This window comes from Amaranthus tricolor, chromosome 4 (assembly GCF_026212465.1).
Source record: "Amaranthus tricolor cultivar Red isolate AtriRed21 chromosome 4, ASM2621246v1, whole genome shotgun sequence".
NCBI classification, from domain to species: Eukaryota; Viridiplantae; Streptophyta; class Magnoliopsida; order Caryophyllales; family Amaranthaceae; genus Amaranthus; species Amaranthus tricolor.
The window spans coordinates 22,676,747-22,694,246 of record NC_080050.1 but is presented as its reverse complement, the minus strand read 5'-3'; the positions used below and the strand labels follow the sequence as shown (position 1 = coordinate 22,694,246).

The 17,500-nt window shown below is 28.9% G+C and overlaps 1 protein-coding gene across 1 annotated transcript in view; it reads left to right on the top strand.

Annotated features, from left to right (window-relative positions):
* LOC130811530 (protein EXPRESSION OF TERPENOIDS 1-like) overlaps positions 1-1,785 on the top strand; it is a 2,400-nt gene extending 615 nt beyond the window's left edge. The window contains exons 1-2 of the mRNA XM_057677856.1: positions 1-172; positions 1,096-1,785. The exon at positions 1-172 is cut by the window's left edge and continues 615 nt beyond it. Coding sequence (XP_057533839.1) covers positions 1-172; positions 1,096-1,517 — 594 coding nt within the window. The 3' untranslated portion in view covers positions 1,518-1,785. The remainder of the gene's footprint in view (positions 173-1,095) is intronic.
* Positions 1,786-17,500: the final 15,715 nt, after the last annotated feature.

The following is a 17,500-nucleotide window of genomic DNA, read 5'->3' as shown; positions in this document are numbered from 1 at the left end:
CCTACTCACGTGAAAAGCACGTGGGTTCCCGCTGCTAAACGCCGTGAACGTCAACAGCAGCTTGCAAGTCTTCAACAATCACCACAGTCCCATATCATGCGATCATCTAGTGGTGGTGAAAAACGTACGCGAGAACACCGGAGTACTTCTCGCGCTCTTGCTCATACGCCAGGTAATTTTTATTTTTATTTTTTATTTTCATTTTTATTTTTACTTTTTGGTAGATTTTTTTTATTATTATTACATGTATGTCTTCGAGTGACCAGAAGAGTTAGGTAAAAATCGAAATCCTCACAAAGGAATTAAGAGGGTGAATTTGGTGGGTTTTATGGGAGATTTTTTGTGAAATTCTAACGAGAAAAGTTATTTGAAAATCGAAATCCTTAGAAAACAAAATTGATGGGTGTTTCTTTGAGAGTTTTTTTTAAAGTTGTAATGAGAAGAGTTAGATAAAAATCGAAATCTTTACGAAAAAAATAAGAGGCTGATCAAATTGATTGTTTTTTTAGAAGTCTTAAGACAAGAGTTAAATAAGAATCGAAATCATTACATCACAAAGAGCAAATTAAGAGGGTGAATTGGTGGGTTTTTATGGGAGATTTTTTGTGAAGCTGTAAATAAAAACAAAGTGATGAACAGAATGATTGAGAGTTGATTTGAATCATATTCTTGATTTTTGATTGATGGATTTGATCTAAACCAAACACAACCCATCTTTTTATAACAGTCTATAAGAGATCATTGAAGAAATTATTGTAATTATTTTATGTAAGGGTAATTTGGCATGTGTCATTCTAAAAACAATTGTGGTTCAAAGATCTATGATACTACCCAACAAAAATTTCTCATCTCTACATACTTATCCTTGTTTTAAAAGTAGGAGTATATCATTTGCATGTTTACTAGTCCACTTCTATAGTTGTCCTTTCTAAAAACACTTTGTTGCTTTACTCTTTCTTTTCTTTAATTTCTGTTAATATTCTTATTCTCATCTTTTTTTAAAAATTCAAGGTAAGACTAGAAAATCCCCAGATATTTAAAATAACCATTATTTTTAAAAAAGCTAATTTAATTTGTTGTTGTGTAATGAATTAGGGTTAGAGATGAGTAATTTCCCAGCAGAGCTAAATCGAGCAGCAACATTCCGATGCGTAAAAGTGAGTGCAATGGAAGATCCAGAAGAACAATTTGCATATCAAACTGCAGTTAACATAGGTGGGCATATTTTCAAGGGTATACTCTATGATCAAGGCCCAGAAAATCGTTACGGCGGTAGCGGTGGTGGTGGAGAGAGTTCTTCAGGTGGAATAACACTACAACAACAGCAGCATCAACATGGGGTGATGTTACCCGCCGCTACCACCACCAGTGACCTTATGGGCACGGTTGGTATTAGTGGTGGTAATGCTGTTGATCCTATGGCAAATCTAGGTACTACTACTACTACTTCAGTTTATGCTACTCCTATCAATGCTTTTCTAGCTGGTACGCAATTTTTCCCACCTCCAAGATCTTGAATATCGATATTATTCTCTAGTCTCTACCTTAATGATTTATCCATCTATCATTTGCTGATTATTAGAAATTCTAAGTATGAAAGAAATTAAGAAAATTGTAGTTTAATGTATGCGAGATCAGATGAGATGTTGAGCTACTAGGAGAGATTTGATTTATGACTTTGGTTAATTATTATTGTGAACTTGGGAAGTCTCAAAGAATGAAATCTTATTTCTTTTTATTTTTATGTTTATTGGGATGGATTATGGATTTGTTATGAGTATTGGACATGGTGAATTTGAGATATGATATGATGATCATTATTTTCATGTTATTTTCTTTGATTTTTCAGATTTGAATCTAATTTTAATTTAATTTTTTTGCTTAATTGTTTAATCTAATTTTAATATCAGACTAAGGGATGGTCGGGGAATGGTTGATAGTTAATAACTGATAGTAGATTATATTGTCTGATTTGATCAGCTGATTTTATTCTAACTACTTTGATTAGCTAATTTTGAACTCATTCTTATGAACAACTTATTTATAACAATAATTTGTTTTAACCAGTTTATTCACAATAATAAATTATTTTAATCAGTAAATTTATCAAATATTAATATTGAAGAATTCAATTATTCAATTTTCTGAATCAAAATAAACTAAAATTATCTAATAACCTATTTAAAAAAATAAGGTTAATACTTGTACAATGTCGTGTCTCAAATATGGCCTTTTGAATTTTCATGTGGAAGTGTGCAAATCTATGATTTTGTTTGTTTTTTTGTTTCATTTGTCATGTTTGTGATTCTATCTTTTGTTTTGTTTTGTTTTATTTAAATTTATTAAATAAAATTAAATTTGTTCCCTCTTTCTCTGAGTCTTTGGTATTGAATTCTCCTTTAGCTTTCTGCTCTGGTTTTGAACTCGAGGTAGGTACTTTTCCAGCTTATCCGTCAGCTTGCCGGACATATAAATCATACTCTTACTGCAGTTTTGTTTACTGCTCTTTATCCTCTCTTTCCTCACATTAAATTGTTGAAATGACCTTTGGAATTCCTCATTCAAATTTTTTTTTTTAATTAACTACTCTTATCATTATTTAATACTCCCTCTTAATGCATCTTAAGTACGCATGCAGCATAGTTAATGTCTTACATTTTCACTTAACCTAGCTTTGGGATTACATAAAAGTATTTTTTATGATCAAATCAATAAAAGCAATGGAAATAATTCTTTTATTCTTTTAAACTTACTATATTGTGAATTTTTTAGCTATAATATAGCAAAATCAAAAAGAGTAATTGTTATTTACTTAATATATTGATTGACATGTCTTGACCGAGTCAAATTTATAGTATACATCTATTATTTGATTACTAGGGCAAATGTGGTGGATGAAGATATATGATCAAATAGTGTAGTAGGAAATCCAAAGAGAAATCGAAACTCAAACCTATTTTGAATATGGTGGTTTTCAATTGAGATCAATTAAGTCCTTCCTAAGTATAGTCGGGTTAATATATGGATCCATTCAAGTAAATGGATTTTGGTTACGTCAATTTTATATTGAAAATAGGATGAAGCAAAAAGTCATAAATAATTTTATGACTTTGTAGGCTTTTCTTATTTGATGACCTTGTTAGATTTTTTATTGCCTATTCTATCTTAATATACTCGAGTATATCATAAATTTTTAAATAACTTGATACGATGTACATTTAAAGGCTCTATGTAGTTGGGCATGTTGAATATGTCCAAATCTCGTATTATCAAAATACCTATCTTGAATATTAAGTGTTTCGACCAAATTTTTTTTTCTTATTGTTAATAGGGTTGATGAATTGTACATAGGTTTTGAGCATGGTCATTCTCTTTTTAAATTACCTACATTTATTTATATATTTATTTATCTGTAGATTACCTATATATATATATATATATATAGAGAAAGGAGTATAGGGTAGGTTAAGGATAAGAGAGGGTTATGAGAATCGAATTCGGGACCTTGAACAGGAGAATTCCAATCAAGTCATTGTTAGATAAGAAGGGTGCATATAACATCATATTCAACTTTTTCTCTAAAAGAAAAATTTTAATGCAACAAGTATCCCCAAAACTCCCATAGTTTTATCTTTAAGTTCACATTATACATTACCATTCACATGTACTTGTAATAGTTAAATTAGAACCATCTCCATTCCAAAACCCTCATCTAGTTCCTTACTAACTAAAACCTCTAATAATTAAATCTCTAGGTATAGTACTAGAGGGAATCATCATTCATCATGGTGTAGTTAGAGCCTTAGAGGAGAGTATAGTAACTACATATTTAAAGATAATTTATACAACAAAGATAAATAAATTCCAAAAAAAGAAAAAAAATAATGGGTTGATTAATATAGTTGATATAGACAAGCAAAGATGTGACCTTTATTAGAAGAAGTGAGTATAGGTTAGCTTGTGGGTGTGTAGAAGCATTAAAAACATAGTGTAAGTAATGCATGTGATTGTTTTTGTTATAGAAGAAAGTGATATGGAGGAAGGAGGCTTGTAATTGTTGTATAATGTCAACTATAAATAATTATTAGGGTACATGATGCATGCAGGGTGCAAACTAGTTAAAGGTACAAAGATAGTATAATAGGAGAGTGTTTTAAAAGGTAAAGATGCTTTTATATTTATAGACTACTAGATTTGGTTATTTATGTAAAAGAAATCAAGATATATAATTGGACAGTATTTCATTATTTCCTTACTTATGTAAAACCCTTATGAATTCTGACCTATATCATGTGCTCACTCCCTTTTGATCATTTCCTTAATTATTTATTTCTTTTTTCTCTCTCTTAAATTGTCAAGCATATTCATCTCTTGTTTTTACATTTCATCTTCAACTTTCCGGTTTCTTCTTCTGCTTATTGTTATTATGCCATTTCTCTTGATTCTGAGTTCTGACATATACTTTTGTTGCTCTACAATTACACATACAAAACCTCAAAAACTGTTCTCTGATGGCTTTTCTGTATTTGGTTGTTGTGTTAAATGGTTTGTTATTTTCAGACAGGATCTTTCTGTAGTATTAGAGAAAAGGACTCAAGTTTACTTGGTTCCACTCATTTTTTGATTTGGATAATATTGTATGATATATACTATAGTTTCGAATTTCGATATGGATATATAAGCTCTATTACAATATTTAAGGGTCTTAATGTAACACTTTTGAAGTGTATAATATAATTTCGAATTTCGATATGGATATATAAGCTCTATTACAATATTTAAGGGTCTTAATGTAACACTTTTAAAGTGTATAATATAGTTTCGAATTTCGATATGGATATATAAGCTCTATTATAAGTTGCGATAGGAAGGGATAAATTCTTCCTTTGCCCATGCTATTATTAGGCCTATCCCAAAATAAAAAAAAATGTAGTGAATTTGATGTTAGTTTGGAGTGCAATACTTATACATGTTAAGTGAAAATTCAGTTCATATTTTTTGTATTATTCTCATTGCTTTTACTTATTTAGCTAGAATTATATTTTAGGAGTATAAATTTCTTTGGGATAGTCCTTTGCGTTATCTTAGTTTTAGTAACTTGTAATTCCTCAAATTCACTATAAATGTCTCATTTGTTTTATGCATGCTATCTAATGTACTTATTTAATGCTTAATATCTCTAATTGTGTATAATTAAAAATTATGCAAAGTTGATATAAATAATTCCTGCAGTGATACGAATCAAATTAGATTTCACTTGACAATATTTTAACTTATAAATTAATAATAAAATGCAAATTAAGAATAAGAGGTAAATAGTGTCCAAAAAATAAATGAGATATTAGTAGTGAATTGAAGGGAGTATTTCTTATTGATCATTGCTTGATCTTATGCATGTATCCAAACCATCAAGATTGTGAAGAATTATACTCCCTCATATCCTCCTTAGGTGTCCTATTTACTTTTGGAACAGTATTTATTTATCACTCTTAAATTGTATTTTATTATTAATCTATTAGTTAAAATATAGTCATGTTGGATCTCGTTTGATTCGTTTTAATGTAAACTTTATTAATATTAACTTTTTGTAATTTTTAATTATACATAATTAAATTTATTAAGGATTGAATAAGTGCATTGAATAGAATACATAAAGTAAATAAGACACTTAAGATGAATAAGAGGGAGTATAACAATATGAATTTGTTTAATTGACATTGATTAGAGAGACTATGATATATAGCCACAAGAGAGTCTTGATGGTATTGATACATGCCTAAGATTAACCAATTATTATAATAAAAATATATGTAACTGAAAAATAGAAATTATAGAATATAATCTTAATTAAATGATTAGTACATAATAATGAGAATAATACAAATGATATGAACGGATATAATTACTTAACATAGAGTTTAAAGTTTGGAAGTGATTATGGCCGCGATGATGACAAAATGATGAAGGGCAGGTGAAAGTTGGTGGATGTGGTGGGTAGTTTAAGGGTTTAGGGATTCAGGGTAGCCAAAAGGAGAGGGGGGAGGGATGGCAGGAGAGTTGTTGGCTATTGTGGGGGAAGGGGTGGAGGTGGGGTGGTGTACAGGCGAGAGAAGGGAAAGTGGAATTTCTTAAGAGTTTAATTTATTTTTTTGGTAGAAATGACATGTTTTATAAGTAAGGGTAAAAATGAATGTTATAGGAAAACATAACCCTAAAACTCATACTATTTATGGTTAATTAATAATTATTACAGGAAAAGAGTTGAAAGATTGTAATATTTCAAATAATTTTTGTAAAATTAATGAATTAAACTACCCACCCAATTAACTATCTATTATTTCACTAAGGGTGTAACTTTTATATTAATTCCTAAATAAATTGTCTAAATCATTTACTCAAATTTAATTTTTGGAGCTCCTTTACCACACTCATTTGCTTCAAAAAAATTCTACTTGACTACTTGCACCATATTTTGGTAAAAAAAAATAATTTTTTTAAAAAAATTCTAATTGGCTACTTGCTCCATATTTGGCTTTTGTATTTGCTCATTGTCTCCTCCACTCTAAAACTAACACAAATTCATGTGAGAAACGGTTTTTTTAGAGTTCGTTTTTAATTAGATCGGTCTAATATATATTTTTTTAAATATTGTAAATACTAAATAGTCATTAAGAATGATATAAGTAGATATTTAAGATATTGAAAATAAACATTAAGGATACAGTAATTAAACATTAAAGATAATGTAAATAGACATTAAGAATTTGGTTAGTAGATATTAATCTTTAATGACCTGAACTTGAGATATGTCTATGAAAGAGACGATGTTAAAGCTAATATGACATCTTGCATCGCTTTAGAATTCTCTATGGGATAACTATACTAAACACTCCATAACATTTTTTTTCTTTTCATCTCCACTTGCTTTTTTTCTTGTTTGATATTGTAAACAAACTAGATAATGGAAAATATATAGTATTGTTTTGATTCACTACAATTTTAAGACTACATAAATTGAATTTAAATAATAATTGATAAAAGCTAAATTGCTAAAAAAAAAAAAAAAAAAAAAAACTAACCACCTAATTAGTTATCCCTACTCAACTAACAGGACATTTGGTTATTGATTCGGAATGGTGATAAAGGACATACATTTTAGTATTGTTCTCTATAAAATCTTTTATGTCTTTTGTATGCAATAAAGCTTTCATTCTGGATCAGCATGTGTTCCATTTCCAATTTATTATGCTTGAGAATGAATTATGTGAAGAAAAAATAATTTATTACAATATAACAAACATGATTATTAATCTTATTAAGTAGATTTCCTAGCTAAATAATATTAAATTTTCCTTATTATTTACATTATTGAACATCAATCATCAAATAGATCGATCACTAGGTTTTTAATTACTAATATAATTGTAACTAAAATAAATTGATTAATTTCAACTTAGAAAAAATCTAGTATGAACTTAGTCTATAGTAATATTAGTGTGGATCAACTCTTATATTCCACTCCACTCTTATACTTTTACGCTTTGCTTCCCTCTACATCACTATACTCGTATACTCTTACATTCAACTCCACTTCACTTTTATACTATTATACTCTTATACTTTTACACTCCACTCCACTCTTAAAAAATTAAAAATAATAAAAAAATAAAAATCATGTGACCATTTTTTTCAATTTATTCATTTCAAAATTCTTTTTTTCAAAAAGCTTTTTGTTTGTTACATTGAAGTATGTAACAAAGGATAATTTTTTCATACAAAGGAGATAACATTGTATCACTATAGGGGTCAATGTGGTTGTAAACTTAAAAATAAATAATTATTTTATAACACTAAAAATCAATTTCAAACTTATTGTCCATATAGTAGAATTCTAAACCAAACAATACAAAAATACAAGTTTTATGTTAATTACACCCTACAAGAAGCACACATTTTGTATATCACAAAGGGTTCTTTAGCTAACTAGAGGGGTAACATTAAATCAAAATAGAGGTCATCTTCATTATAAACTTTAAAATAAATAATAAATTTTGTAGAACCACAAATCAATTTCAAAATTTGATGTTAATATGATAAAATTTTAAACCAAGCACAACAAAAACAAGTTAATTATATTCTAAGGGAAGGATAACACTCATATAATATAGGGTAACTTTGTCTTACAATAAGAGTAATATTGAATCACAATAGGAGTCACATTGATTACTATAATGAGTGAAGAGAGTAGAAATAAAAATGATAAAACTTGGTCCACACAAAAGTTTCTCAAGTAATATTCTTAGCTTAGTCCTTTAGCATAATAATCCCTTTCTAAATTTATTACAATAATACTTCCTTTGTTTCCTTTTACTCATTATTCAATTTTTCTAAATTACAATGTAAACTTAAAAATCAAATAATTTTAATTATAATTAATAAAAAGTTAATATATGAAATATATACTCTCTAATATTTATCCTAAGTGTCTCATTTTTTTTATTTGGACTAGTCATCTTAAATGTCTTATTTCTATTTTAGATTCGTTAACTTTACTAATTTACCTTTACTAAATTTAACTTTTTAATACCTTCACACCTACTAACCCCATTTTACCCTATTAAAATCTAAAAACACTATACTTTTTTTGTTTTATATGTGGTTTCATTTGACCATCTAAAAAATAAAAAGTTATTGAATAGAACACATTAGATGAATAGGTGGGAGTATATTAAAACAAATTTTTTAAAATCCCACAAATTTTTCCTTTAGATATAAATTGTTGGAATTTCGTTATCAAAGTTTAAATCCAAAAAAGAGGCGGGTACTATAGATCGATATTGACTATATTAGTTATGAATGACGTGATTTATACAGTAACTGAATGCAAAATGACGGTACTTTCTCTTTTTATCCCATTTTGAAATAAATTATCTAAAAGTTTCACGCAGAAAATATAGCAAACTAAGATTCATTATCATAATTCTTAATTAATTATTGAAACCATAGGTTTGACATGATTTCAGTAAATAATGATAGATGATTTTGGAATATTCCAAAAATTATTGAAACTATAGGTCTGTTTGACATGGCTTCAGTAGATAATGATAAATGATATATGAACGAATTACTCAATAACTCAGTTCTATTATAAAGCTTATGTTTGGAATATAATTCATATTTCATATAGAAAATAAACAAATTTAAATGTTGTTTTTATAGATAAGTAAAAAAACATATATATTTATGTGAATTGTCATTAAATTTGTCCTAATTTATAAAGTTTTAATCACTTTTAATATATAATTTAATAATTTTTCTCAATGTATATTTATAATTTATACTTGATCGAAAACCGTGAAAAAAAAGTTTAACAACATTGTGAAAATGAAGGAGTAAGGCCATGAATATTGTAGAGGATTTAGTACTATCTTCCCTTCTTTAAGCTATCCTCTTGAATGTGTAGAGGAAATAACAATTCTCTTGGCCAAGAGGATTGGTCTTGATCCTCTCCATGAAGAGGATGGAGATGGGAGGAAGAGGATTGAATAGTACACATATCACAATCTCATTGGTTGTATTTAATTTTAATTTTTGTACAACGGTATTATTTAAAACGGTTATTAAACAAACGGTGAGGTAAAATTTCAAAATAATTTTAGCAACGGCTCTATTTTTTTTCTCTATAAAATGAACCTAACTTTGCCTATATTTCACACACTTCAATTTTTTTTGTAGGTTGAATTTTTACGACTAGTAATCCACTAATTAATTAATTATGCAAATTAATTGGCTAAATAATATTTATTTTTCAATAATTAAACAAATTAAAATTATTGATTTTGGTGATAGGAAAAAGAATGTGTAGTGGGTTATATGTGAGTAAGAGAGAGAAAGTGAAAAGAGGATGAAAGAGTATCCCCTTGAATGTTGAACAAATTAAAGGAATAGAATGAGAAAGAATATGTAAATAGTGAAAAATAATGTGGAGGAAAAAGAAAATGATGTGTCAAATGGAGAAAAATAGATAGAATTGTGAAGAGGATATATTTGTCCTCTTCATTGTTCATGCTCTAATATGGAGTATATCATTGTGACTCATTTTAATACTCCATGTATTTAATTAGGAAAATGGCATACACAATTCAAAACATTGTACATAAGAAATAATCTTGTATTATTTTTATATAGTTTAATATTGTTTTTACCTTGAAAATATACGATACATAATTATATTTTATAGTTTACCATTTATTTTTTCTTTGAAAGATTTGCTCCACTTTCTATATTAGTTAAAAGGTACAGGTAAAGAATCATCCCAGTATTCCGCACAAGACAGGGTCTGGGCGGGGTTTTTTTTCCTTTACACAAATTCTTGTGAGAGACGGTCTTTTTGAGAGATCATTCCTAATTTGGTGAGCCCATTACCATTTTTTGGTTTGGTTAACTTTTTATGAGTTGAGCTTGTGAAATGTCTCTCAAAAGACGGTCTCTTAGGAGACCGACTGTTTTCTTAAAGAGGTGGACATACCATACTCGATACCTTCAAGGAGGGAGTAAAGTGGGATGCGTGCAGTCAAGAAATAAACCTTTAGGTGATACTCTGGGCCCGATAGGGGTTGTAACCCAAATCTTCTGCTCCACATGCAAATGCTCTATCCATTGAGGCACAAGTACTTTTGGTCACTTTCTATATTAGTTAATTCCACTTATTTTGCATCATGTCATTTTTTATAATCTACCACTCTCTTTATGATTTTAACCTCATTTACAAATTTCTTATCTTTCTATATTAGAGATGAAAATAGGTCGGACTCGGCTCGGATTATACATACTCCGACTTTGTTCCGGATAATAGTCGAACTTTTTTCTTCAGTCCACTTCCACTCGGAGTCGGATTATGCATACTCAAAGTTTGCCCCGACTCGGACTCTCGGACCTCCAAAGGAGTCGGATGCGGAGTCGGATTATTATCAAACTTTATCGTTGTGATATTGTACTAATGATTTTAATGCATACAAAGTTAACAAAATATAATTTTCAAATACAATTTAACAAAAAAATAAGTACTTTGAATTCAAGTTTTACAAGAGAAATAATCATAATACTACAATTTAACAAAATTTTCTCACATTTTTATTTGGCATATTTTATTTTTCTTGATATGATTTGTCGTATTTTTATTGATTAATCTAAATAAAAATACCAAGTAGTTTTTCAAAATTGAAAATTACAATTAATCTGAGAGAGAGCTTGAATTAGTCACGTCTAGAGTTTTAAAGGAAACAAAATATTGGGGTAAAAGACAAATTCAAAGTCAGAGTCGGGTCGGAGTGTCGGATTTTTAATAAGGTCCAACTTCGGATCTATAACTCGGACTCAGATAACTTTTTCCTCGGATTCGAATCGGATTATTTCCCTTGGATCGAGTCGGATTTGGACTGCATTGCCATCCGTACATCTTAACCACCAATTTCTAGCATATATTCACTTATATTTTTGTCTAATATATTCTACAACGTAATTCCTCTTTCTACTAAATTTCGTCTAAAATGTTTTGGATGGATTTTCAGAGAAATTGATTGAGTATTATTTATTTAAAACTAAAAAAGTTACTTATTTTTGTAGTAGTAGTTCTCTATTAAAACACTACAAACTCATGTTTATACTCCCGCATTTCAAGCAATGAATTTAACATAGTACCTAAGAAAATATAAATACTACTCATGATAGAGTATTTAAGATGTTTTCCAGACGATGTATTGTGTGAATAGATGGCATGGCATAAAAAAGGGCGTTGAAAACTGTAGCTGAGAGTTAAATAAATTCATGTGTATATCCGCAAGTCAAGGGATGTGTTCAACTGTTTGATTTCTTTTGTTATCATCATTCATGAATAACAGATAGTAGTAGTAAATTATTACCAGAATTTTCTCTTTTGAATGGTAAAAAAGCAAGCATGACTAGAATAATTGATAATGTATGCATGATGTTAGAGTAGGTATGTACTTGTACAACTATAGACTATAGGAATTAGGATAGCAGTATTTCTAATGGATTTCTTTCAAGATCTTCACGCTTTTCTGGACTACTCGTCTACTCGGGGTATGGTATTACTCTTCTTCTCACTCATTTTTGCCTCACGTTAAAATTTTAAATGTTGTTAAAATTTTGGTAGACCAAATCTATTTTGCTCCCAAGCGGCCTAGACCTCGAAATCGGTCGATCGGTTAAGTTTCAGGTCAGATTAGTTTTGTTTGGATTATTTTCAAGACGGTTAGTTTTGGATCAGGTCACTTTCAAGTCAAATCAATCCGAGTTTCGAGCGGGTTTGGATCATTTTCGGGACGGTTATTTTTTCCTCGTTTAACTAAAAAACATTTGTGGGATTTCTTATTTATCATCAAATTTGAACATAGATTATTTTTTTTAATTATTTGCTGTAGTGTCTAACCAAATCATGATAAAATAATAATACAATTTTTAGACAAGCAAATAATAATAATTTCAACATGCCAAAACATTAGAAAGTCTAAAATGAATCATAGTATAAAAAAGATATCCAAATAACGCAAACATAAATACAACAATTTCAATATTAAGAATACAAAAAGAACAAACATGTTAATTAAAGAAACATTAGTGTTTTTATTTGTGCGTGCAAATGGAAAAGTTTTACCCATTTTTTGACAGTTGCACAACCCAAGAGGTCTAACCTAACCTTGACACCTAGTTAACGGGTTTCTTGGGTTTGGGTTTCAACCAAGTTTTTTCAGTCTGGTTTCGGATTAATTTTCGGATCAAATCAATTTTTCCTTGGTCTGCTAGTGCCTATCCCTCAAAAATTCCAACAAACGAGATTAATTTTGTACAAAAATTAAGAAATATATATAAATTTTGTTAATGATATTTTTAACGACTTATTTTGTTTTAAACACTACATAAAAAAAACTGTTCGACAAGTAGTGTTTAACGGTTTAATTAGCAGTTGTTTGTAGAACATTGATAATAGTAGCGTTTAAAGTAGTATTGGAAAACAAAGTAGCGTTTAAGAAAAGTAATATCCTAATTTAACATTTAATAAAAATATGTACAATTTCACAGCTAATTTTTTTCGTCAAGATTTCTTTGTTTGTGGTACCTTTCATTTTAACTTGCAATTCATCGCTTTCTTTTTAATTCAATTGATCCTTTGTATATCATTTATTGGATATGGCAAAAAGTTTCTCTATGCGTTATTTTTTCATGATCTTTTAATTTTCTGTAGTTAACTGTTATTTTGATTTTGAATTTTAATTATTGTCATTTCTACGTAACTTTTTCCTAACTGATACTCATTACTTTTTGTAATGTTAATATTGCAATTTGATTAATAAATCAAATCAAATAGTGTTAAACTTATCAATAAAACATTAAGTATTTAAAATTATAATTAACATAAAAAAAATTATATTATGAGCTACTTTTGCTGAACAATAATAGTTTAGGTAGCTAGTACTACCCACAACTACTTAGATTGTAACTGGATAACTGCTACCCACAACCACCTAAACTGTTAACGTACAGGTTCCTCGTAGCTACTTTACTTCGAAAAAACCTATTAAAAGAAACTTGAAATATGTGGATGAGAATAAAACAAATGAAATCACCTTAAGTAATCCCTACCCCTACAACCTCCTCCTGCTTTTCAAACAACAAACTCTCCTACCATCAAGCCTCCATGCTTTTGCACGGCCAACGAACACCCTTACTCTTGCTTTGCACAACCACTGAACTCTTACTCGTGCTTTGTTCAAAAGAGGTAGTGGAAATAACTGATAGTGGTGGAGGTAGGCGAAGGCTCGAAAACGAGAAGATGGGCATGTGGTTGGGGTGAATTGGGCAATGCTTGGGGTAAGGGATGATGACTCAACAAAGTAAAAATATCAGAATATTAGGTTATATAATGACTTGGCAAAACGTTGAAAATTGTAAATAATGATTTCAAAATTCAAAAAGTTGTTCAGGATTTAGAGCATTTAGGACATTATCCAAAGGGCTTAAGCAATGATTAAACAAGTATGTAACAGTGAAACCAAAAATCACATGTTCGACTAAGGTGCTCGTTCGAGCATTTCAGTGGTGTTCTAGCAATTTGTTTTAAAAGCAATTGTCTGTTCGTATGATCATGTGCTCGTTTGAGTACCTTATATGCTTGTTCGAGCATTTTGAGATTTTCGCATCCGAATGTTTCTAGAAAGTGATTCGGCATGTGCTCGTTTGAGCACCTAAAAACCGTGTTGTTATGAACAAATGTTTTACATCATTATTAACTGATAATCATCAATTATAATTAAATGGATTTGGATGAAGCCATGCCACATTATACTATAAATAAGAGTGGGTGCATGGAGATTTAACTACAACTTGTTCATCAATTTCTGATTTCATTCATTCTTTCTCCTATTCTCTTGAAACATAAAGGAGAGTAATAAACTCTTTTATAGTTTTCTGATTTTAGATTCTTATAAGCACATAATCATTTAGTTTAATCCATTTGTACTAATCAGTTGGAGAGATTGATTGTATCTCATTGTGAATTTCTATTGTTATAACCAAAGTACCTTTGTTGGGGGATATCACAATAGGAAATATTGTAGACGCCTACAATCTAAATCAAGATTTCCGAGTGACCTTTACCGTTGCAAACTTATCTTCTCTACGGTGTTTTTCGATTAGTGGTTCATTCAAGCAAGGAGTCCGTTGCCATACACAAAGGAGACATTACAAAGATCAACTTTGTATGTGTAGTTTTAATTTCTTGAATTATTATTTGTAATAATCTATTGTGATATTTTCCTTGATCATGGCAAGCGTTAAGGATCTCATGTTAAACTTCATGAAATTGGACAAGTTTTTGGGTGTGAAATTCAAGAAATGGCAAAAGAAAATGCTCATCCTTTTGACTTCCCTCAATGTGGCCTATGCCATTAATACACCAAAACCAAAAGAGAAGGATGATGAAACATTGGAGGACACAAGGAAACGCAACAAGTGGGAGAACAATGACTTATTTGTAGAGGACACATCCTCAATTGTAAGAATGACTTTCTTTTCGATATTTATCAATTTCATGAATCCGCTAAGATATTATGAAATAGTTTAGAGGATAAATATATGTGAGATGATGCAAGTTTAAAGAAGTTTTTAGTTAGTAATTTCAATAATTACAAAATGTTGGACAATCGTCTGGCGATGGATCCATTTCATGAATTGCAACGCATGTATAATAACATGAAAGTGCATGACATTAAGATGACTGAAATTTACATAGTTTCTAGTATTATAGATAAGTTACCAAACACTTGGAGGGATGTGAGACAAGCCCTCAACAAAAAGGAAGATATTTCTCTCTCGGCACTCGCTCAACACCTTATAGTTGAAGCAAGTTTAAGAGAACTTGAAAGTTCAAGGGAAGAAATTTCCAATCCATCAACCATCAACATGGTGATAGATAATGAGAAGGCTTCAACTAGTGGAAATATAAGGAAGAAACCACAAGGTTTTAAAGGCACTTCCAAGGCAAGAAGAAATTTAATGATAATGCTTGTTGAGAATGCGGAAAGACCAAACGTCGCAAGAAAATTTTCTTTGTGTTCAAGAACAAACAAAAGAAAATGAAGGGTAATGCTTTTACAAGCAAAGATCCACCTACTAAAGGTAATCTTGCTAATTTGGATAAAAATTTCTGGTTTTAATTTATCTTCCATGGAATCTAATGTGAGTATTGTGCAGGACGATGACATGTCTTGGTAGATCGATTCAGGGGCATCAAGACATGTTTGCAAAAGTAAACAATGGTTTACAACTTGACACAAAGTTGTGGATGGAGAGAACCTCTACATGGGTGACAATTCATCAATCAAAGTACAAGGCAAAGGAAAAATTGAACTCTTGTTTACATCGGAAAATACTTTAGTCCTAAGGGATGTATACTTTCCTTTCAATATTAGTAGGAATCTTGTTTCGGTCCCATTTTGATTTGACTAGGATATAAATTAGTATTTGAAGTCGATAAATGTATTATATCTAAGTGTAACTTGTTTATAGATTGTGCATATCTATGTTAGATTTGTATAAACTTTCTTTGAATTGTAATTTTAAAAACTTGGTATGTAATATAAATATGTGTGATGATTTACAACATCTTAGATTAGCAAATGTTCATTTTGGTAAAGCTTCATTTATGTATAAGCGTGATTTACCATTATGTTACCAAAAATCTGAAAATTGCAAAACGTGCATGCTTAACAAGATCACAAGAGCACCATTTAAGTGTTAAAAGAAAATCCGAAATTTTAGAACTTATACATAGTGATCTTTGTGACTTTCATAGTACACCATCTTTAGGCAATAAAAGATATGTAATTACTTTTATTGATGATTACTATAAATTTTGTTATGTTTATCTTTTACATACAAAAGATGAGGCTCTTAACTCTTTCAAAGTTTACAAGAATGAAGTAGAATTTCAAGTTAATGGTAAACTTAAAAGATTAAGAACGAATAAAGGAGGAGAATTGTAACAGACCCTCTTTCTTAATCTTAAATATTTTGACAAATTCAATAATCGTTTCGTTTTATTATTTTTAATGCCGTTTTGAATTTTATTCCAATCGTTCTTAAGTTCGTGATTTTCTTTTATATATAATTTATTTCTCTTAAAATAAATTACCTAAATAATAAGTCTAGCTAAATTACCTACAATAACTTAATCTTTTTATTTCCTATATTAATTTATGATTATATATATATATATATATATATATATATATATATATATATATATATATATATATATATATATATATATATATATATATATATATATATATATATATATATAATAAAAGTAAAAAAAAATGTAAAAATCTCAAAAGTTGGCAGCAAGCTAAAGACTAGGTGACAAAAAAATTTAATTTAGTCTTATCCTAAGATAAAGCCAAGAAAAAAAAATCTTGGAGTTAATTATTTACTTGCCCATGAAGGAAATTAAAATAATAGATAATTTTGCAATTTTGGCCTATTTAAGACCAAGCATACCGTGGGTAAATGAAAATAGGAGAAGGAAAAAATCAGAAAAATTAATTCATAAAAGCTATTCCTAAAGAAAAATTCTAAAAACCCTAGAAAAATTCTTAAAAATTCTCAAAAATTTCCTAATAATAGTATTTAGTGTTAATTATAGAAATTCAAGGGGAGGAAGCTAATTTTGTGGCTAGAAATTCTACAACAAAAGAAATTAATTAATAGTGAAATTATTAAAGGTATAAATTCTTATATATATTTATTTACATAAAATTATGCCCATAAATTTTATATGTGTTTATAATATATAAATTAAATTTTCTACAAATTTTGGTGAATTAATTTGTTGTTTTATTCATTGAAATTGCCAAAAACCGCATAATCTGAAATAATTTTAATTAAAATAGTAAATATTAATATTTTTAAATGAGATATA